General features: G+C 38.6%; 1 protein-coding gene across 1 annotated transcript; it reads right to left on the bottom strand.

Annotated features, from left to right (window-relative positions):
* Positions 1–5,532: 5,532 nt before the first annotated feature.
* On the bottom strand, positions 5,533–22,072 carry LOC117962815 (zinc finger protein 566-like). Its single transcript, XM_034919133.2, has 6 exons — positions 22,000–22,072; positions 21,577–21,755; positions 20,251–20,449; positions 17,833–18,030; positions 11,179–11,619; positions 5,533–8,731 (listed from the first exon to the last, which is right to left on the bottom strand). Exons 2-6 carry the CDS (start codon positions 21,733–21,735, stop codon positions 7,728–7,730), a joined length of 2,001 nt encoding a protein of 666 aa, XP_034775024.2. The 5' UTR covers positions 21,736–21,755; positions 22,000–22,072; the 3' UTR covers positions 5,533–7,727.
* Positions 22,073–22,412: the final 340 nt, after the last annotated feature.

The following is a 22,412-nucleotide window of genomic DNA, read 5'->3' as shown; positions in this document are numbered from 1 at the left end:
AAAATGATGGGACCGCTAACCTAATATTTTGTTGCACAACCTTTAGAGGCAATCGCTGCAATCAAACGTTTTCTGTAGCTCTCAATGAGAATTCTGCACCTGTTAACAGGTAGTTTGGCCCACTCTTCCTGAGCAAACTGCTCCAGCTGTCTCAGGTTTGATGGGTGCCTTCTCCAGACTGCACGTTTCAGCTCTTTCCATAAATGTTCGATAGGATTCAGATCAGGACTCATAGAAGGCCACTTCAGAATAGTCCAATGTTTTGTTCTTATCCATTCTTGGGTGCTTTTAGCTGTGTGTTTTGGGTCATTATCCTGTTGGAGGACCCATGACCTGCGACTGAGACAGAGCTTTCTGACACTGGGCAGTATGTTTCGCTCCAGAATGCCTTGATAGTCTTGAGATTTCATTGTGCCCTGCACAGATTCAAGGCACCCTGTGCCAGGTGCAGCAAAGCAGCCCCAAAACATAACCGAGCCTCCTCCATGTTTCACTGTAGGTATGGTGTTCTTTTCTTTGAAAGCTTCATTTTTTCGTCTGTGAACATAGAGCTGATGTGATTTGCCAAAAAGCTCCAGTTTTGACTCATCTGTCCAAAGGACATTCTCCCTGAAGGATTGTGGCTTGTCAATATGCATTTTAGCAAATTCCAGTCTGGCTTTTTTATGTTTTCCTTTCAAAAGTGGAGTCCTCCTGGGTCTTCTTCCATGGAGCCCACTTTCGCTCAAAAAACGACGGATGGTGCGATCAGAAACTGACGTACCTTCACCTTGGAGTTCAGCTTGTATCTCTTTGGCAGTTATCCTTGGTTCTTTTTCTACCATTTGCACTATCCTTCTGTTCACTCTAGGGTCAATTTTCCTCTTGCGGCCGCGCCCAGGGAGGTTGGCTACAGTTTCATGGACCTTAAACTTCTTAATAATATTTGCAACTGTTGTCACAGGAACATCAAGCTGCTTGGAGATGGTCTTGTAGCCTTTACCTTTACCATGCTTGTCTATTATTTTCTTTCTGATCTCCTCAGACAACTCTCTCCTTTGCTTTCTCTGGTCCATATTCAGTGTGGTGCACAAAATGATACCAAACAGCACAGTGACTACTTTTATCCATTTAAATAGGCTGAATGACTGATTACAAGATTGGAGACATGTGTGATACTAATTAAAGAAACTAATTAGTTTGAAATATCACAATAATCCAAGTATTTATTATCTTTTCTAAGGGGTACCAACAAATGTATCCAGGCCATTTTAGAATATCTTTGTAGAATAAGCAATAATTCATCTCTTTTCACAGCTTCTTTGCTTTATTCTATGACATACCAAAGGCATGCAAGTATACATGATAAAATAGCTTTTAATGTCATCACTTTTCAGGAGGAATGAAGCATTATTTCAATGAGCTGTAAGGGTACCAACAAATTCGAGCACGTCTGTGTATATATATATATATATATATATATATATATATATATATATATATATATATATATATATATATATATATATATATATATATATATATATATATATATATATATATATATATATGGTCCAGTGGTTAAAGAAAAGGGCTTGTAACCAGGAGGTCTCCAGTTCAAATCCCACCTCAACCACTGACTCATTGTGTGACCCTGAGCAAGTCACTTAACCTCCTTGTGCTCCGTCTTTCGGGTGAGACATAGTTGTAAGTGACTCTGCAGCTGATGCATAGTTCACACACCCTAGTCTCTGTAAGTTGCCTTGAATAAAGGCATCTGCAAAAAAAAACATTTACTGTATAAAATTGCAGTTAAATTTTAGTTTTTTTTCTTTAAATTAGCTTAGTTTCAAATACTACAACTGCAAATGAATAAATAATAATAATAATAATAATAATAATAATGTGTTATACAAGTACACTACTTAAATTGTTTGTAATTATTCAAAACATTTCGTTCCTTTTTTGAAAAACGAAATGACAGGGACCGCAAATACTTAAAACAATATTTATTTAAAACTCAGAACATAACATGTAAAATGCAATTGTGTAACAGAACAACTATAATAATAAAAAGTGCAGAGAGGGGGTTGCACAGATCTCTCTTTTCTAAAGTGTTTGAGAGACAACTTTCACAGATAATGTCAGGTGTGAGGGGAGGCTGGCATATGTATATACTTCATGTGTTTCCGCTTAGTGCACTCTGAATTTGAATTTCGCCCCACAATGCTGTGCGAGCTCTCCTTTCTTGCTGTCCCCAGTTCACACCTCGGTTGTCAGACATTGTTTTAGAAAAACAAAATAAAAAAAGACTATTCAATGTTTTTAAGCTAATCATGGGTACAATCAAAATATTTATTTAAAAACAACCCAAACCAATTTCTATGCTGAACAATATCTGGCACAGCTGGGAACATGACAGTATTGGTAACCAACAAACAGAGTACAATCCAATGGTCTGATGACACAAAACACAGTGAATAATAATGATAACAAGCAGTACAGCTGTGTGTTTTGCTTCGTTGTAATCCACAAGTTGGTCCCGAAATAATAATAGTTTTAACGTTACTTCGCTTGATTTCAATTCAACTTTTCACAATATATCCGAGCATTTTGTTGGCCTTTTTTACGCCGAGGTTACGAGCAGAGGGGGAGGGAATGAGGGACAATGGAGGGAATGAGATGGTGGGGGAAAGAAAGAAAAGGATTTCAGTTTTTGATGGGTTGATGAGGAGGAATCGGCGTGCCATCCTGGATAGCAACCAAACTGATATACGAGAAGCAAGGTCGAGGGTAAAGGACGGAAATGAAAAAAATCTGTGTGCCATCAGCAAATGAATAATGGGGGAAGTTAAATAAGGAAAGAAGAGCTTCAAAGGATGAGGTGCACAGGGAGAATAGCAAGGGTCTGAGGCCCTGGGGGACACTGACAGGAAGAGGGGAGGGGGGGGGGGGGGGAGGGAGGTGAGACTGTTGAAAGAAACAGCAGAGGTGCGTGAAGATAGTTATGACTGGAGCCAGCCAAGGGGAGTGCCAAGGTTAGAAAGAGTGGAAAGGAGGATGGGGTGATCGACTGTGTCAAAAGCATAGGAAAGATCAAGGAGAATGTGAATCGAGGAGAGGTCAGCATGGGAGGAGTTAGCCATTCTGGACAGGAAGTAGGACAGTCTCAGTGGAATGGGAGGGACAGAAACCAGATTGAAATCAAGAGTAGACGGAATTGGAGAAATAGGGGAGTAGAGAGATTGGGCGGTAATTAGCACGGCAGGCAGGGTTGAGAGAGGGTTTTTTTAACAGCGCGATGATGATAGCTGATTTGAAGATGCAAGGAAAGAAAAGGCATGATTTCCATTACACGAGAGTAGATGTTAAAACTTCATGCTGATTTGAACTCGACTCTCACCAAGATAAGCACCAACTAAGACGTAGCATGTCGTATGCAGACAGGCTAAAAGAATTGAATCTATTCAGTCTTGAACAAAGAAGACTACGCAGTGATCTGATATAAGCATTCAAAATCCTAAAAGGTATAGACAATGTCGATCCAGGGGACTTTTTTGACCTGAAAAAAGAAACAAGGACCAGGGGTCACAAATGGAGATTAGATAAAGGGGCATTCAGAACAGAAAATAGGAGGCACTTTTTTACACAGAGAATTGTGAGGGTCTGGAACCAACTCCCCAGTAATGTTGTTGAAGCTGACATCCTGGGATCCTTCAAGAAGCTGCTTCATGAGATTCTGGGATCAATAAGCTACTAACAACCAAACAAGCAAGATGGGCTGAATGGCCTCCTCTCGTTTGGAAACTTTCTTATGTGCTTATACCAGTGGAGAGAGAGGAGTTAATGAGGGAAACTAAGTAAGGGAGGATAAGAGGGAGGAGTGAGGTATGAGGGAGGCAAGGGGGGGGGAAGAGGTAGGGTGGGCCATCGAGAGTTCAGGTAAGGATGTGGGGGAGAAAGCAGTAAAAAGGGCATTACAAGCAAGTGGAGGTGGGATGGGAAGCTGGGGTAGAGGCTAGCCTGGGGGGCAGTCAGGAGGGATAGGCAAATAGTACTGATTTTGGTGGTTAAATAGTGAAAGAGTTCACTCGCAGTGAGGGTTGGGAGGGATGAGGATTGGGATGAGAGAGGGGACGGAGTAGATTTTTGAGGGTTAAGAAGACCTGTCGGGAATATTGAAACTACTAAGGGATTTCTATGGAAATGTAAGTAATGCCCAAGGAGAAGAATATACAATTTCAAGCTACATTAGTCTCTGAGCTGGAATAAACTGCTATCTAAATGAAAACAAAACTGGGGAATTTGTCAATATACACACTAACCCTGACTTTAAGTAATGTATTTTTAGCGGTTTATAAACGCTACAGAAAACACAAAAAGGAACTTCTGCACATTATCCAACCCTCTCTTATACAGACCTTGAAAAGTTATGAAATCTGAGACGGCATTGAATACATTTTTTTCTCCCTCCATTCTGCTGAAACAGATGAGAGAACAAAAAAGGTTTCAGTGCCGTCTCAACACCGCCTCCTGGTAGATCGTTTCAATACCAATGTACCAATGTAATTCAATACATTTAAAAGATAACTATTTACTTACTTTTGCATGTTTCAAATAAACAAAATGTACTCAGTTTTACTTGGTGTGTAGTTCAAAGTTATAAATAGAACCACTTTTTCGGTCCCTTTATTGGTGTAAGGATATTTAAGACAGAAAAAAAAAAAACTAAACATTTTTTGCCCTAGAAATTATTTCTTTTTTTTCCAATCCCACTGTTTGACCTGGATTGTAAATGCAGTAAGGCCCTTCAGGGTGTCTGTATACATCCAGCAAATGGACTTCTCGGGTGTTGGAGGCACTCGGCTGACACAGAATATTTGCATTTGAACTTGATTCAGAATGAAGTATTGTTTTATATAGTAAACCAATGCTTCTGGCATGGCAAGTATTTTGCATACAAAATACTTGCCTTCAAAAGAACAGTACTTTTCTTTGTTTGTTTAACACCTTTCTTTAATAAACAGCATGTGGGAATTCTAGGTGTAGCACTGTACAGAGATGCCATAGGTTCTGGTTGTGCCATTTGCATGCATTTTGTAATTAGTGTTCAGTAAGTACATATTGAACATTTTATGCTGAAACACCTGTCCGATTGTCGGTTTGCAATTACTAGAACTGTAACTTCACAACAGCAAGGTTTGCCTGGTTTCTTAGAGCTTCTTAATTGTTAATATGAAGTATTGTGGTGTACATCTCTACACTCAGCAGTTAACCTTAAGTTTGCCACCCACTTTTTAAAGTTAGGCGCCTATGATTAAGACACAAAATTCTAGGACTATTGCTTCTGACATGGATTAACACTGAATTGTTGTACTGCTTTAATAATGAAATACTTGCCTATAGGTACAAAAACTGACTCAGTGTTATTGAATAAGCAAGTGTACTGGTCCAGAGCCTATTTATATGTGAAAAGTGAGTATGATTTACATTTTAGCTATTATGTTATCATAAAGTTAAATAACTTAATGCAAAAGCTTTATTTTTACAGTTGCTTATTAGTTATCAACACTGAAAATGGTCAAACTCCTTAAATTAGGTCCTTCAGTATTGTCAAAATGGTCCTTGAAATTTGTAACAGAAAAACTGTATGAACCCTGTAAATAGTAAGCAATACTTTATTTTGAGAAAACATTCAAATACAATTTGTATGCATCAAATTTTAGATTTCTGTAATATATAAATTGACCTGCCTTACACAATCACCCTTTTTCAAAAACAGAAAACGTTATAAGAGACATATTCAGTATTTTGAAACATACATATACAATTTATATTATTCCATGGTTCACTTACAATCTAATAAAAACAATTAAAAAAAACAAGAGTTTAATGAGAATGCATGAAGGGGGCTCCCGAGTGGCGCATCCAGTAAAGGCGCTCCGCGCGGAGTGCAGGATGTGCCCTATAGCCTGGAAATCGCAGGTTCGAATCCAGGCTATGTCACAGCCGACCGTGACCGGGAGTTCCTAGGGGGCGGCGCACAATTGGCTGAGTGCTGCCTGGGTAGGGAGAGCTTAGGTCGGCAGGGGAATCCACGGCTCACCGCGCATCAGCGACCCCTGTGGCCGATAGGGCGCCTGCGGATCTGCAGCGGAGCCGCCAGATCTGTGTTGTCCTCCCGCACTATAGGTCTGGTGGCATTGCTGTGGATCTGCAGTGCAAAAAATGACGGCTTGGCAGGAGCACGTTCCGGAGGATGCGTGTTCCAGCCTCCGTTTCCCGAGTCGGCGGGGGGGTTGCGAGCGGTGAGCCGAGAATACAGATAATAATTGGGCAAACTAAATTGGGGTGAAAAACCAGGGTAAAATAATTGACGACTAAATTTAAAAAAAAAAAAAAGAGAGAATGCATGAAGGGAACAGGCAACACATCCTCAGAACAACTACAGTGCAACACAGCCTTTCCTGCATTTAAAAAGGAGGGTATATCATGTGCACGGTTTTTCAAGAAGTGTTTTCAGATTCATGACATAACATATGAAGGGAATATTTCAGTTTCTGGAGTAATTCTTTGAAATTATTTTGTAAAGCAGAATATGAGGATGATTTGTCCAGCGAGTTGTACACTACAATTTAAGATGGTGTCCCTTTGTGTCTAAAATAAAACGCTTAAAACAAAAAACATTATTTGAACTACAATTTCAAAAGGGGACATTTTCAAGGTATGCAGTCATTCATTCTCAGTTTACTGATAAAAATCAGCTTTTTTATTTCCATTATGAAACTGTTTATTGGGGGGGGCGTTATATAGATCCTGTCAACAATAAAACTATGTTTGAGCTACGACATAACTGACCAAAGCTTAGCACTGACTTGAAAGAGTTGGAGAGTTACATATAATAATCCTAATGTTCAAACAGAGAGAATCAGCAAAGCATGAGTCAAAAGTGGAATCTTGCAGACGCAATTCCAATCTTTTTCACAGATTACTAACGTGACGTAACAAAATGAAAATGGTTAACAAGATGACGAATGTTCCAAACAAGATGTAGAGTTCATATTTTCCATCCGTGAGTGTAAGTTTTTGATCTGGCGTGATTAAGAGTAACACTATTTATCAATCAAGTTTATTCTTTAATTTTCAGTAAATATTTATGTATTTTACTCAGATTTACTCCTGGTGTTTAACCCTTTGTGGTCCTATGTCTGACCCTGTCCGACATCATCAAAAAGATGTAAAACACAGGTCTATAACCGTTTTTTGGAAAAAGCTGAGAAAACCATTCAATGGCCGAGTGAGACTGATAGGAGCCGAAAAAAAAATAAAAAAAATAAAATAAGGGGCAGATCTGAGCAATACACATAGCCCCGGCACCACAGAGATAACACGGACATAAACAAATAAGATAGCTGCTTCTGCATCCAGCGCTCAAAGAATATCACAGACTTTTGCAGAGCCTTTTGAGATAGTAATAAAATAATAACTTGGATCGTATTATTGAGGAGTTTGGTGATAAAACGAGTCATCAGGAGATGATTTATCAGTATGCATGACTATGAAGAGGTATGTGAAAAATACAGCGAACAAGGTGTGGGGCGGGGCTAGAGATGCAGTACCAAGTGTCCTGTTGATATGCAGTGCCTTTTAAACCTGTTTTATTGTGAAAAAATACTTTTAAAACAGCACGTCTAAAATAAACTGGACCCGACGCGCTGAATAAATGGACCGCTAAGGGTTAGGCGTCCTCAAACGGCTTCAATTCTGTGAATTCTCTTGTGTTCTTCAAGACTCATTAACTGACTGAACTTCTCCCCACATTCAGTGCAGGGATAGGGCTTCACTCTAGTGTGAATTGTAAGGTGTTTTTTAAGGTGAGATGAGTGATTGAACCTCTTCTCACAATCACTACAGTGATATGGTTTTTCTCCTGTATGAATTCGTTGGTGTATTTTAAAATTTGATGATTGAGTGAAGCTCTTCCCACATTCATTACAATGATAAGGTTTCTCTCCTCTGTGACGTCGCTGGTGTGTTTTAAGATGTTCTAATTGAGTGAAGCTCTTCCCACATGCATTACAGTGGTGTGGTTTATCTGCAGTGTGAGTTTTTATGTGTTGTCTAAGATTTCCTAAATCATTGAAGCGCCTCCCACAAACATTACAGTGGTATGGTTTCTCTCCTGTGTGAATTCGCTGATGTCTTATAAAGCATTGTAATCTACTAAAAGCCATCCCACAATCACTACAGTGGTTCAGTTTCTCTCCTGTGTGAAAGCGGTGGTGGGTTTTAAGGGATGAGAAATGACTGAATCTCTTCCCACACTCAGTACATGGATAAGGTTTCTCTCCTGTGTGAACACACTGGTGCATTTTAAGGTGTGATAAATCACTGAAACTCTTCCCACATTTAGCACAGGGAAATGGAGTCCCTCCTGTGTGATTTCCCTTGTGAGTTTCAGGAGAGCCTAACTGACGGGAACTCGTCCCACCTTCAGTGGAACAAGGCAAGATCTTCAAGTTGCCCTGGGTTTCAGAATTGTTCACACACACAGAATATGCAGTTTCTATACTCTCCAGAGAAAGCGGTCGTCTGTCTTGTAAAGAAGGAATTTTAACTAAACAAGTTCCCAATTTGTTCACATTTTGGGGTGTCATCTCCCTGTGTTTCCTCTGCTGTGGTTTGCAACTGGAAGAGTTTCTGCAGGGGGGTGATGGATTGGAGTCGTGTTCTCCTTCATCTACAGTAGAAGCTAAAGAAAGAAAGACAGGCAAAGGTTATTGTAAAGCATTCTTAGTCATTTCACTCTTCTATAGAGCTTCCCCCTCATAACCACGAACAACTCCTAGACTGCATATTTTACAGAATAGGGTCAAATCAGCTTAATATCACTTGTTAATGTCAGCCTCCTTTTACATAATGGGTGTCAATGAGGACAAGAAAACTAACTTTTTAAACTACCTTTAACAAAACATATGAACAAGTGTCCACAGTATATGAAGGATTTTCATTGCTCCCCTTGGGTGGTATGGCTTTTTATTTTTAATTTAAATTTTACTTTTCATTGTTTGTTTTGTAGTTAATTCAGTGGGGTAAAGCAAGGCTGTCACAACCTATTCTTACTTCTGTGACATTTTAAAAACTAATAAAAGTGTTGCATATAATGCTTTGATAAGGTTTTGCAAATTAACGAACACTTGTCTGAATCTTGAACGGATTTCCGAACATGACAGTTCCATGTTCGACCCAGCACTATGTCCGCATACAAGATACCAGTGTCGTAGGAAATAAGTTGACCAGGAAAAAAGTTGATCGCGCAAGCACAGTAAAGCAAAAATAGACAAAAGTAAGGCGGGGCTACAGTTTGATTAAAAGGGGCGGTTCACTGCATGGCTTTTTATTTTTATCTGGCCGTTTTATTTGCTAACCTGTGTATGTTGGTGCGTGTTCGTGCCACTGTCTTTTCGTATGAACTTTAAAATGTGTGATCGACGGCTCTTTATACGGTAAAATGTTTTAAATCTGTCTTTTTATGTTTCTATAACATCGTTGTCAATCAGACGTAGTTTACGTGTGATCGCGGAGTTTATTTATATATAAAATGATTTTACACGTCAAAATGTTGTCAATCTTAAAATGTTTCAGTAATATAATCTAATGACATGCTGCATCTATAATATTAGTATGACAAGGTCGTATTTTTACATTTTAATATTAGTATAGCTGTAACTTTACTACAGTTTAGACGTGGCTAAACTTAGACATACCACTGCCAATTTAAATAAAAAAAAAAAGGTTTTAAGGGTTGTGGTTTTTAAATTGGGATAGGGTGAAGAAAATTAACCACAAATAGCCAGACTAAAGTTTTTTTTAGAAAGGAATTGTGTCGTGTTCTCAGGTTGGGAATAAAAAAAAACAAAATCTCATGTTGTTTGCACACAATACATTAACATAAATGCATTCATTCTTCGTAAATGTGACAATTGTATTCCTTGCAGTAGTATATAGTATTACTAAGAGATAAGATTTGTGAGGAAGAGAGATCATACAGTATGTGTATATCTACATGATTTTAAATCGTGATAAATCACTTTGGTTATCATAGTGATAATGACATTGAACTAGTCTCCTGTTCCTTTTCTGTCCTAATTATACAAAGTACTGTATGTAAAAAATAAATGAAAGAACAAATATAAAATAATAATGCTGTACAACAACGTTTTTCAAGTACATCATGTGATTGATGTGCACCGTGGCCTAGTTAGTAATCGCAGCATGGAGCTTAACTTTTTCCATGATTGAAACTCATGCTTTAACTTTTGGACAATCGCTCGCATACCTGCTGTCCATATTGTAGTGCTTCCCAAAACAAAAACACCTCCAGAAATGCAAAATAACGTCAATATGTAACACATTTTGCTAGTTAACGTTTGTTACACAAACAGAAATACACAATCAGAAATGTACAATCATACAATTCATTTTAAATTATTTATTTGCTGCTTATATTACAGTGATATTCACATCCCCTTATCTAGCGTAATACTGCCGAATGTATCCGATCTACATGTTAATGTAAATTATACGTACAAAAGTCATTTTAAATTATGCATTTTTGTTAGGCTAATATATCGGATCTAAAGCGATATTCACATCATCTTATCTAGCAGCATACTGCCGAATAAATCCGATCTACTAATCGATATAAATTATACTTACAGTCATACAATTCATTTTAAATTATTTATTTGCTGCTAATATATATTACAGCGATATTCACATTCCCTTATCTAGGGTAATACTGCCGAATAAATCAGATCTACTAATTGATATAAATTATACTTACAACATTAATTTTAAATTATTTATTGTTCATTAATATATCCGATCTACTTATTTCCTGGCTCGATCTACATATTTCCTAGCCTAGGCTCGTTTACATTAGAAACAATGGAACCTCCCCTTTAAATTCTAGAGCTTGATCAACTTTTTTCCTGGGACACCGGGAGTAAAGAAGAGTTTCATGAGGGATAGGGGGATTTTGATGACAACTCAAAGTAAGTTTTCATTTTGTGAAAATGACGATGATGATGATGATGATGATGATGAAGTGGTGGAGCCGAAGCCATACAACAACACACCCCGCCATTCATCTCTGCATGCATACAATTATTTATTTTTTTAATTAATTTTTTTTACTTGAAAGGTGGTGTTCACTTTCTGCCGATTCCAGCACAGGACTTTCCTCTTTAATGTGGACTGATTCCAGCACAGGACTTTCCTCTTTAACATGGACATGTTCCAGTCCAGGGGCCTCCTCTTTAACATGGACATGTTCCAGTCCAGGGGCCTCCTCTTTAACATGGACATGTTCCAGTCCAGGGGCCTCCTCTTTAACATGGACATGTTCCAGTCCAGGGGCCTCCTCTTTAACATGGACATGTTCCAGTCCAGGGGCCTCCTCTTTAACATGGACAGGTTCCAGCACTGTGACTTCTTTCTTAATGTGGACAGGTTCTAGTACAGGACTCTCCTCTTTAATGGGGACAGGTTCGAATTCTGGGGTCTCCTCTTTAATGCGAGAAGATGCCATTTTTGATGCTTGTCCTCTACCAAGATGTACCAATTTCATATCAGTACCTGGAAAAAAAAAGAAGAAAAAAAAATGTTTTTTTTAAATGTCACATACGATTCATTACACATCTCGTACAAATTTGTCCTAAATGACTCCTATTGACCAAAAATAATTTGTTTTCAATTTTGTTTGCATTCTGATCTGGTATGCACATTACAACATGGCATCTAATGCAAGATGCATTGGTGGTTACCATGCACTCCTTAAATCAAAGTAAAAAGAAAATAAGTATAGAAGCAAAGCCTAATAAAGCTGTAAATAGAGCTGAAGTGAACCTCGACAACAATACTGCTGAAGTGGCCTTAAGATTTAAAGAAAAAATACAGCCTGAAAGAAAAGAGCATGGGATATCAGTCTTCAGATAGAAGTGGCTGTGCTGCTGAACAATGTTGGCCGCTACAGAGAGACATAAATAAACAAAACAATTTCAGGACTATCAAAAACATGGGCTCCTGATGATGAGGCAATTCACAATGCCATTCCATTAGAGACTGATGCATGGAGTCACAAGACAGTACCAGCTGCTAAATCACCAATCGTGGAGTAAAAATAGCAGTTATGATTGCTGCCAGGCAATTCCCGATCTGTCTTACAGATCGAAACAACTCAATGTGGATTACTTCAATTCCGATCTCCATCTGCAGATCTGCAACATCTTTGATGTGACAAGGAAACAGAACAGGATCCTATTGTATGACAAGCACACAGCTGGCAAAGATGGGAATGCCTGTTTGCTCACTGCGGTGGTTTTATCACTGCAATTTACTCAAGCAGCTACTTGCGCAAAACATTGACATTGCAACAATGGTGATTACAATACTAGATAACTGTGTTGGACAAAACAAGAGCCAGACCACATTGATGTTGGACTGCCTGCTGAATAATTATTTGTATTTATTTATTTTATTTTTAACAGCCACAGAATAGAACAAATACAAACATTTTCTTTGGGGATTGTGCCGAAAGACAGATTTGGTCCAAGTTATTTCTAACTGTGTTACTCAATGGACTTTGGACTAGCTCTTTCTAGTTGTGTCAAAGCTCCCACTATAAACATGGAATCCGAGACCTGAATAACTCTGCTTTAAAAGCAGGTGCAAGCATTTGGTAACTGTCGAGATCCAGGCCGTCTCTGAAACTGTGTTGTGTGCTTTCAGTTAAAGGAGGTGCCTAGAAAGAGTGGAATTCCTATGGGGTTTTATTTTTTGGCCACCCACAGTCTGCACCCGTTCATCTGATTATTATTATTACATTTCTTGGCAGATGCCCTTATCCAGGGCGACTTACAATTGTTACAAGATATCACATTATGTTTTACATACAGTTACCCATTTATACAGTTGGGTTTTTACTGGAGCAATCTAGGTAAAGTACCTTGCTCAAGGGTACAGCAAGTGTCCCCCACCTGGGATTGAACCCACGACCCTCCAGTCAGGAGTCCAGAGCCCTAACCACTACTCCACACTGCTGCCCTATCCATCACTCTCATTTAGCGTTCAGTCAGCACTACAACAGATTGATTCTATTACAAAATACATACAAACGCATGGGTGAAAGCGGCCAATGATTATTTTGACTGAACCTCCTGCAGAAAACCAATCTTGTGGCCAGGGGGTCTGGGGGCCGCCCAGGCTCTGGGGTTGTATATGTTCACGGATGCATTCCGAGCCATTTTGGACCACTTTCAGAAGCAAACTGAACTTCACTTTGTAGAAAAAAAACTTACAACTTTCACTTACTACTTGTCATTTGACCAGATGGATCAACCTGATAAAAATCACACATGAGGCGAGTTAACAAATAGTTTTTGAAATGTTACTCAAATATTTTACATATATGTAATTTTATAAAACCTCAGCTGCATAAATCACACAATCGCTGCTTAACTCAATCCAATGTCGTAAATACAGGGCTGTGGTAGTGTGTCCCGCCCCTGTGTGTATTTTGTGTTTTATGTTGTCAGTTATATGTGAATATAGTGGTGCACGGGATATAAATGGGTCATATAGTTGTATTTAGGCACAGGAATTGCACAATCACTTCACGTGCAGATAAAATATGTATTAATAACAAATTAGTTCACGTGCTGGGATTCAAGTGAATAATTAATTAGTAAATGAATCCCAGCACAACTGTATAAACAGTTGCACAATTCACTCAATCAGGGTTATGTGTTCGTGAGTGGAGAACGGGTGTAGAGAGATTAAAATAAGAAAAATAATAACAATAACAAATGCTACTTGTGCAAGTCCTCTCGCACGATACTTGTTTAGTGTTCGTCCACCGTTTGTCTGTCTGTTCGTTTGGCCATTGTGTCCTTTATTTTCAGTGTTTTGTTTTCTGTTTAAACCTTTTATTTACAATAAACCGACTCAAGCAAGCTCACACACATTTTCACCTGGCAGTACTGTGTGTTTCTTCCGGGTCTGACGTCACCTACCAGCCCTGACCCCTACCCCCGTGCACGCTACACTCTGCCCTGCCAGCCTCAAGTGCGCCCTCAGACTTGCTCACCAGGCTACAGGCTTTCAACTCTATATGTCACAGGATGGCTTGAGCGGTGACGTCAATTTTCAAAGACCTAATTTAAGGAGTTTTCTCGATTTTCAATGTTGATAACTAATAACCAACTGAAAAAATAAAGCTTTTGCATTAACAGTTTACTTAACTGTATAATAACAAAAATCTAAATTACACTCACTTTTCAATTATAGATAAGCTCTGGACCAGTAAACTCTAATTCAGTAACGAGTCAGTTTTGTTACCTACAGGGGACTGTTTTATTTTAAAAGCAGAACAATGCCGTGTTTTAATCAATGTCAGAAGCAATAGTCCAATCATTTTAATGTCTCAATCCCAGGTGTCTAACTTTGTTAAAAAGTGTGTGTGTGTGGGGGGGGGGGGCAAACTGAAGGACTAACTGCTGAGCATAGAGAGGCACATTTCTGTCTATATAATTTTTTTTTTTTTTTTTTTTTTTACAATTAAGAGACTCCAAGAGACCAAACAAACCTTGCTGTTGTGAAGTTACTGACACATTTGGACAGGTGTTTCAGCATAAAACGTTCAATGTACTGAGCATACATTCATTACAAATACATGCAAGTAGCACCAAACGGCACAATCACAATCACTACTAATGGCATCTCTGCAGTGCTACAACACAAACTCCCACATAGTGCGTTAAAGGAAACTGAGAAACAAACAAAGAAAAGCCGTGAGTAAGGTAGTGTGGTAGAATCCTGGTATACTTGCCTCAGGCGGCCAAGGAGAACACACAAGAGACTGGGGTAGAGAGATTGACGTTGTTACACCGACACAGGCGCGCAGGATTTAATTAATAAACACAAACAAAAAGTAAACAATAATGTCATGTGACGCTACCAGCAATGGTAGTGCACAGAGGACGGTACAAGACTGTACAAAAGCAACATCACTTAAACAATTAATTAAATCAATCTCTTTACAACAATCAACCAAAAATATACAATAAAACTACATATTTCCCATGTGCAGGGCTTCCACCCTGCCACAGGTAGTTCAAAATACTGATTTACTATATGGTTTTGCTGAATAAAACAAATTTCAACACTATATATTTAATAGTGCTGGGACAAACATCCTAATATTCGTGTATTCAGATACAAAAATCAGATGTTCGTATTCGCTAAATGACAAAAATACCTTGTACTTATTTACCGCCTCACCAGAATTAGCACGACAATTTAAAAAAAACAACAAAATAGAGCTTTGTGTGACATTGTATAATATATATATATATATATATATATATATATATATATATACACACACACACACACACACACACACACACACATATATACACACACACATACACACAGCAGCTCTTGAGCCTCTATTTAAACATTTTACAGAGCAAAAAGTAAACAAACTAGATTATGCGCACACGCACTCCTAGTGATCTCTATGGAAAGCCACCTGGGACAAAAATGTGTTGTGCTGCTTTAGAATGAGTCAGAATATCATAGGACAGAAAAAAGGCAAGCAGATCATTCTGAAATGCATCGCTTAAACAGTACCCAACTTCCTGAAAATGTTGTGTAGCAATTTTCACATAGATTGTATATATTATCAAGGCTTGAAATTAACGTATATTTGGTAGCATTTTGCTACCCCAAACTCTTAATCTTCTACTAGTTTTTTTATGCAGTAGTATTTTTCTGATACCTTACGCTGCAATATATGACCGACCGAGTGAACATGTACATAATTACTAATACTATTTAATTATTATTTTTTTTAACACATACATTTAGTATCTTTCATAAAACGGGAAACCATTGATAACAGAGCTTCCTGATAGATGACTGAGGTTTGTACCGCCCCATGTAGATACGCACAAGGCACACAATGCAATAGACAGTGGAGTACAAATACCTACAGTACTACAGAACAACGTGGATACAATTTAAAAGGTAGGAAGTTTATTTTATAGCCCAAAAGTCAAATTAAATAACTGTTAAAAACATCACAATTTTATAAGATAACAGGTAATGACCTAACAGGATATTACATTTATTCAGTGTCTATAAAATACTAAATTTAATCTGTTAGTGAGATTATTTTGTTATAATGTTAACCCTGGTTTCACCCACGCTAAACATGAACACTACAATTCTATGAAAACAAAAAAAAGAAACAGGCGCAAATAGCTAGTTAGAACGTTACCATGGACCAAGTAACGTCTTCCATGTTTTATCAGTACGAACAATAAAATAATCTCGAGGTGCATTCATTAATCTATCCGATTTCTTTTTATAATAGATTATCACTAACAAAGTATCGCTCCCGTCTTTCAGTGGAAGAGGACTTCTGTCTCTTCTGCTTACCATTTCTTAGCAGACCATTTCTTAGCAGCCGCCCTTATCCAGGGCGACTTACAATTGTTACAAGATATCACATTATACAGATACCACATTGTTTTTACATACAATTACCCATTTATACAGTTGGGCTTTTACTGGAGCAATCTAGGTAAAGTACCTTGCTCAAGGGTACAGCAACAGTTTCCCCCACCTGGGATTGAACCAATGACCCTCCAGTCAAGAATCCAGAGCCCTAACCACTACTCCACACTCTTCCTTTCTACACTGCAACCCTGATGGCCACACCTGTGATTGTTGGGAGGGGCAGAATTAACCACATCCCTGCCAAATCTTAAATTCACCCACACACTATTTACACAAGCAGGGCTTTTGTCCTGCCATAGACGTTAAAACTTGTATACTGTGTAGTTAACAGTTTCCTTCAAAACCATCATCAACGTAACTATCAGTTCACAAGTAGATCTTCCCCCGACACGTTGCTAAGGCTGCAAGTATCATCACCTGGTTCAGAAGCATGTTTGCAGTAGAAAAAATGCAAAGGCAAAACGGCGGTGATGATGGGGATTGGCAGTAAGGTGGGAGTGGATGAATGTTCAAGTGTGAGGCGGGCTGAGAAAGCGCAGTAGTACTGAGGACTTGTTTCGTACAGGACGTTGAATTAAAAGTTGGCATATGAAAGGGACCCTTTCCTTCGCTTTGTTCATAGAGATACAGACATAGCATTAACCGTTTCATACCGGAATTATGATATTTGCAGTGTAGGAGAACAGGAACGGTATTAAACCCTACTGTAAATGCTGCCAATTACATCATTGTGAAGAAATATGCTGATCAGCCTGTGGCTATGTGGATAATTCAGTGGAAGACTGCTCTGACTTTTTTTTTAATATGGTAGAGCTATTGAAAGATATTTAACATAACTCTGTAGAAAAACGTTACACACTTAAAATTTGTCTAAAATAACTAGTCTGAGCATAATTTCTATCATGTTTCCGAGACATTTCTAAATTCATTTAAATTTCAATTGTGTAATCTTTAAGCAGGGAAGTATATTTCAAGATATAGACATCTGGTCTTGCAAGCATTAAACCCAATGTCAGCCTTATCAAACAACAATCCAGTTACTCATATATAATAGTTCCAGTTTACACAATTTTAGAGAAAGAAATGCTGTTTCCATACAAATTACTGATGGGAAATGTAAATTGAACTGTAAAGAGCTTTCTGCTGAAGTCCAGTGAAGAAGCCAAAAATAAATAAATGACTCCCTAACTCAGTGTATTTCACAGGCTTTCTTCCCCTCTTTCAGTAAAGACCCCCTCTATAGATCTGCATTCCAGTTTCACTCACCTCTCTCAGTGATGCTAGAAGGTGGCGTTTCCTCCTGCAGGCTCCGCTCATTGGCCTGGTCACACCCCAGCTCAGTCACTTCCTCCTTGATCTCAACAGTCCTGTCTGCAGAAACAACCCATCGAATAGGAAGCTCTGGGCTGATGTGAGCTGCTTCCATCTCAGAAACTTCCTTTGAGTGAGGCTGATCCGTTCTCACTGAAGAAAAGGAGACAAGACTTAGTTTGTCATTTCAGATTGCATATAAAGTGCTTTTATTTGAATTTCTGCAGAAATCACACACTTTTGTAAAACTATATTATGTATTAATCCAATAGTATTTAAAATCACATATCAAGCCTTATTTGAAATGTTCTTGGTATCTACTGCACCTTTGTAATATGAATACCTCCGTGACCTGCAACAGACTGAAGACACTTGCCATGTGGGGCTATTCCACCCCTAAAACATGGGGATTCTTCTATGTAAGTTTGTTACATTTGGCAAACCTTTATTATCAGACAAATATCTACAACATGATACTTTATTAATGAACATATCAAGGGGGTTGAATATCCCTACCTAACCCTACATTGCATACCTATGAGGGGTGTGGCAGCACCTCCTGGCTTGAAATACAGGGGTGCTGTGCACCTGCTGGTGCAATGACAAATCCTGCTAGTTCTGTGAATCTGATGAGCTGTGTGTGCAGTGCACTGCGCCTTTAACATTGCGTTGGGACACAAACGCTAATAAATCAATCAGTGCTGAATGTCACAACAGGGGCGGGATAGTTTATAAACCACATGGTTGCAATCTCATTGGAAAGCATTAGAAGCGTGTATACAGCAGAACGGTGATTCCAGAAAGAAATGATTTTTTTTTTCTTCTTTTTTTAAAACTTTCAGTGGCACCACATGCTACAATCAGCTCACCACAAATGGCGCCAACTAGGGGTGCTGCTTTGTACAGCAATATTAAAAACAGGTCAGTGTGTCCGTGTGGTATTCTGGATGCGCGAGATGAAAAAAATGATCAGCATGACACCAGAGCGCAAGTCAACCTTCGGAGCCTTCTGACTGTCCTGGTCTGCGACGACTACTATGAATACAAACTGTTCAGCCTGTCTTTACCATATACTGTTATGATCCACATAAATACTGCAATTTCGAAATGTTTATTTGTACTTTTATTTGTTTACTCTAAACCTTTAAAGAATGTTTTTTCATTAACATCTTTAAGATAATAGAAACCGAATGCACGGCTTCCATCATATACAGGGGTTAGAGGTTTGATCAGTGGCTCATCATTTATGGAATCATAATGGAAACTATCATAATTTATGGTTGCTAAGGAATAAAAAAATAAATACAAAAATAAACATCTATCGGCTCCAGAATTGAATGCTGCTTGAGTTATACGAGGTACCCTGGCACTAGAGCGCTACACTCGCACCCTTGAGCGTTTTGCGGTCGCGTAACGAACATATTAAAGAGCCCAGGACATGGAATTTGACTTTTACCAAAAACATAAAAAAAATAATATGAACAGGTCTCACTTGAACATATAACTCACGTTCATTTAAATTATGTTTAATCACGCTACAATTAATCAAATAATACCCGCAAATACACAGAGGGCAATCTCCATTTCCTGGTTTGGGGGCCAGTGACATCACAGAGGGTACCCACAGGATACTTCCATCTGCCAGTATGGCTGACAGCGACAGTGAAAGTGAGAGTAGCATCGTTTTATCAGTTTCAGACCCCTCTTATGAATGTGAATCATGTAGTGACGGATCTGACGCAGAGAGAGGGATTGTCTCCTGTATCAGAGTCGTATGCCTCTGAATCAGAAGGGTCAAACTCGGAGAGAGACTCCAACAACACCAACGCGGACGGACCAGAGGGACAGCAGATGTCCGAGGAAAATAAGCGTCTTGGCAATGCAGAATGGTTAATAAAAACCCTTGTGTTTAACATAGATTGATACTTAAAAATGTTTCATATTACCCTTAACTGTATAGTTATGTCAGTCCTTTAGTTAACAATATTGATACATTAATTATTGATACTAGGAAAATAAAAAAAAACTGTTAAAAACGATGCAATCTCTAACATTGACAACTAATTTGAGGCTGTGTGGTCCAGTGGTTAAAGAAAAGGGCTTGTAACCAAAAGGTCCCTGGTTCAAATCCCACCTCAGCCACTGACTCATTGTGTGACCCTGAGCAAGTCACTGAACCTCCTTGTGCTCCGTCTTTCGGGTGAGACGTAATTTTAAGTGACTCTGCAGCTGATGCATAGTTCACACACCCTAGTCTCTGTAAGTCGCCTTGGATAAAGGCGTCTGCTAAATAAACAAATAATAATAATAATAATAATAATAATAATAATTTCACCCTTAGTCATTTAAATAGCCCAGCAGTTCGATACTTACCCCCTCTCATTCCTGGCATGACTGTCTGAACTTTCACACTTTCTTTTGTATTTATTTTTTTCTGAACTGGCTCTGTCTGGCATGTTGATGATGAAAGATTTGCTGGTTGTTCCAACACAGGACCTTCCATGGCTTCACCCTGACACCATTCTGAAGTACCATCATCCTCTCTTTCATTCGACAAAATTGAGTCCACAACCTGAAACGAATCACTGTCACAAACACAAACTAAAGCAAAAGTATGTTATGTATTCTTTCACTATTGTTGTATCGACTCAAAATGAAAATTAAGTATCACTTTCTGATACCGCATCAGTACCGCCACAGACAAGGCAATTTGCTTCTGTGTAAAGATGCCTTGAATCCCAGGACAGCCCCCCTATGATGTAACACTACTGCTGTTTTCACCAACATGTGAAACTCTAAACAGTTGTTTTTATATTACCGAATGTATACATTGCATCATTATGTTGCACATTGTGCTTATAAAGACCCTGTGCTGGCACTAAGTTTAGTTTTTTCAGAAAAAAAAATTAATTACTAGTAGCATACCGGTGTAGTGTTAGAAAGTGGTACATCGTCAGAAAGTGGTACGCGTACCAAAATATGACCCGTGTAATGTCAGACTTTGGTACATGTGCAATCAATTGCGATCTGATGGGTGTTTCGTTAATGTGAAAAGGAGGTACACTGTTCACTTCCTAATGAGTGTTTGGCAGCTGTGCATAAGTGGTGTATGCTTATTTAACTCTTTTAGGACCAAACATTTCAGTGGGATGCTACCCCAGGACCAGGCATTTTGGCTGTATTTGACGCCTATAAAATTACACAAAAATTGTTTTTATTTTTTTACAGTAGCATCTTGAAAATTGGAACATTATAAAGTACTTCAGAAACCACAATTTGTAAAGTATTTTTTATTATGTATTCTGCTTAGAGATACACGTTATTCTATGACTTGAGGGAACTTGCAATACTTCCTGAAAGTTTAGTTGAAAAATATTCATCTTTGGGCAAATTACAAGACATTGTTTCACCTGAGTGATTGCAATGACGTAATACACGTTTATTCTCAGGGTCTTTATGAGCAATAATGGCCATTACTCTGGACTATTTACTCAAAATATCTCTTCTAATGGTGGAAAAATTATAAATTAAATTTAAAAAGATGAAAAATAACGAAAACAGCATAGCGTACCAGATTTGAATGGGCAATTCCGTGTTTTCAAAGCGGGAGTTGTTCAGGCTTGCGCAGTGCGCCGAGTACCACTTTATCCGCGTACCTGAAAATAATACTACACCAGTAGTGTTTAATGCAAAACTTACCCGAGACTTCTCCCGTTTCTCAAACGCCTTTCTTGGTCGTTTCGCTTGGGGATCCACATCAATGCCAGCAGCTTGTGTTTGCTTCAGAATGGTTGGAACCGCGGTTGGTTTTAAAATACGCCTTCTTTTGACATCCAGGCCCATCTCTGCCATCATCATCGGTCTTTCTTCAAAACTGTCTGGCGGGAAATGCACACTACATATGTAGGTGTACTGCCAGTTTGACGCACACCACTCCGCTCGGGTTGTTTGGACTTTTGCCTCCCATATGCGCTGCATTTTTGTGTCTTTCGGAAAACGGTGAATACTAATATTCTTTTGCTCGTTTGCCTGATTGGAGCAACCAGCTACAACGCAAATACGAGGCATTTTATTATTAAAAATTGGCCTGACTGTGTGAATGTCAATCTGTCTTCTGCTCACCTTCTCCCTCTGTGATGTCACTACCGGTATCCTGAGGCTGCTTAAAAAAAGAGACAGGAAGTTGCACGTCACATTAAAATTTGAATTGTATTAAAAATAAAAAACGGTATCACTGCCAACAATTATATATCGCGTTTGCGAATACTTATTTAGTCATACATTATGTTTCTTAAAAATGGTTCGGAGGGTGTCCTAGACACTTTAAATCACACGGTTACGCGGTCCTAACCTGCTCTACGTCTTTGGCGGCCGCCTCGCCTGTAGATATAAATGTAATTCAGATTAAAACTGTATTTTTATGCAGTTCAGTTTCCAAATTGACACACACTGTACTGTATTGTATTGTAGTGTGTCTATAAAAGCAATGTGAATTTAGTTAAGGTAAGATAAGTTTACCTCTCTCTCCTCTCCTT

This window comes from Acipenser ruthenus, chromosome 57 (genome assembly GCF_902713425.1).
Source record: "Acipenser ruthenus chromosome 57, fAciRut3.2 maternal haplotype, whole genome shotgun sequence".
In the NCBI taxonomy this organism is placed as follows: domain Eukaryota; kingdom Metazoa; phylum Chordata; class Actinopteri; order Acipenseriformes; family Acipenseridae; genus Acipenser; species Acipenser ruthenus.
The sequence above is the reverse complement of the archived record's forward strand: the minus strand, read 5'-3'. Positions and strand labels throughout refer to the sequence as shown.

What these genes read in the sequence shown, in the direction of transcription:
- LOC117962815 (XM_034919133.2), bottom strand. Translation starts at nt 21,735, where the DNA reads ATGATGATGGCAGAGATGGGCCTGGATGTCAAAAGAAGGCGTATTTTA. An exon ending in CATGCCAGGAATGAGAGGGG is followed by an intron (nt 18,031 to 20,250) that starts GTAAGTATCGAA and finishes CCTTTTCTTCAG; the next exon opens with TGAGAACGGATCAGCCTCAC. An exon ending in AAGTGAACACCACCTTTCAA is followed by an intron (nt 8,732 to 11,178) that starts GTAAAAAAAATT and finishes TTCTTTCTTTAG; the next exon opens with CTTCTACTGTAGATGAAGGA.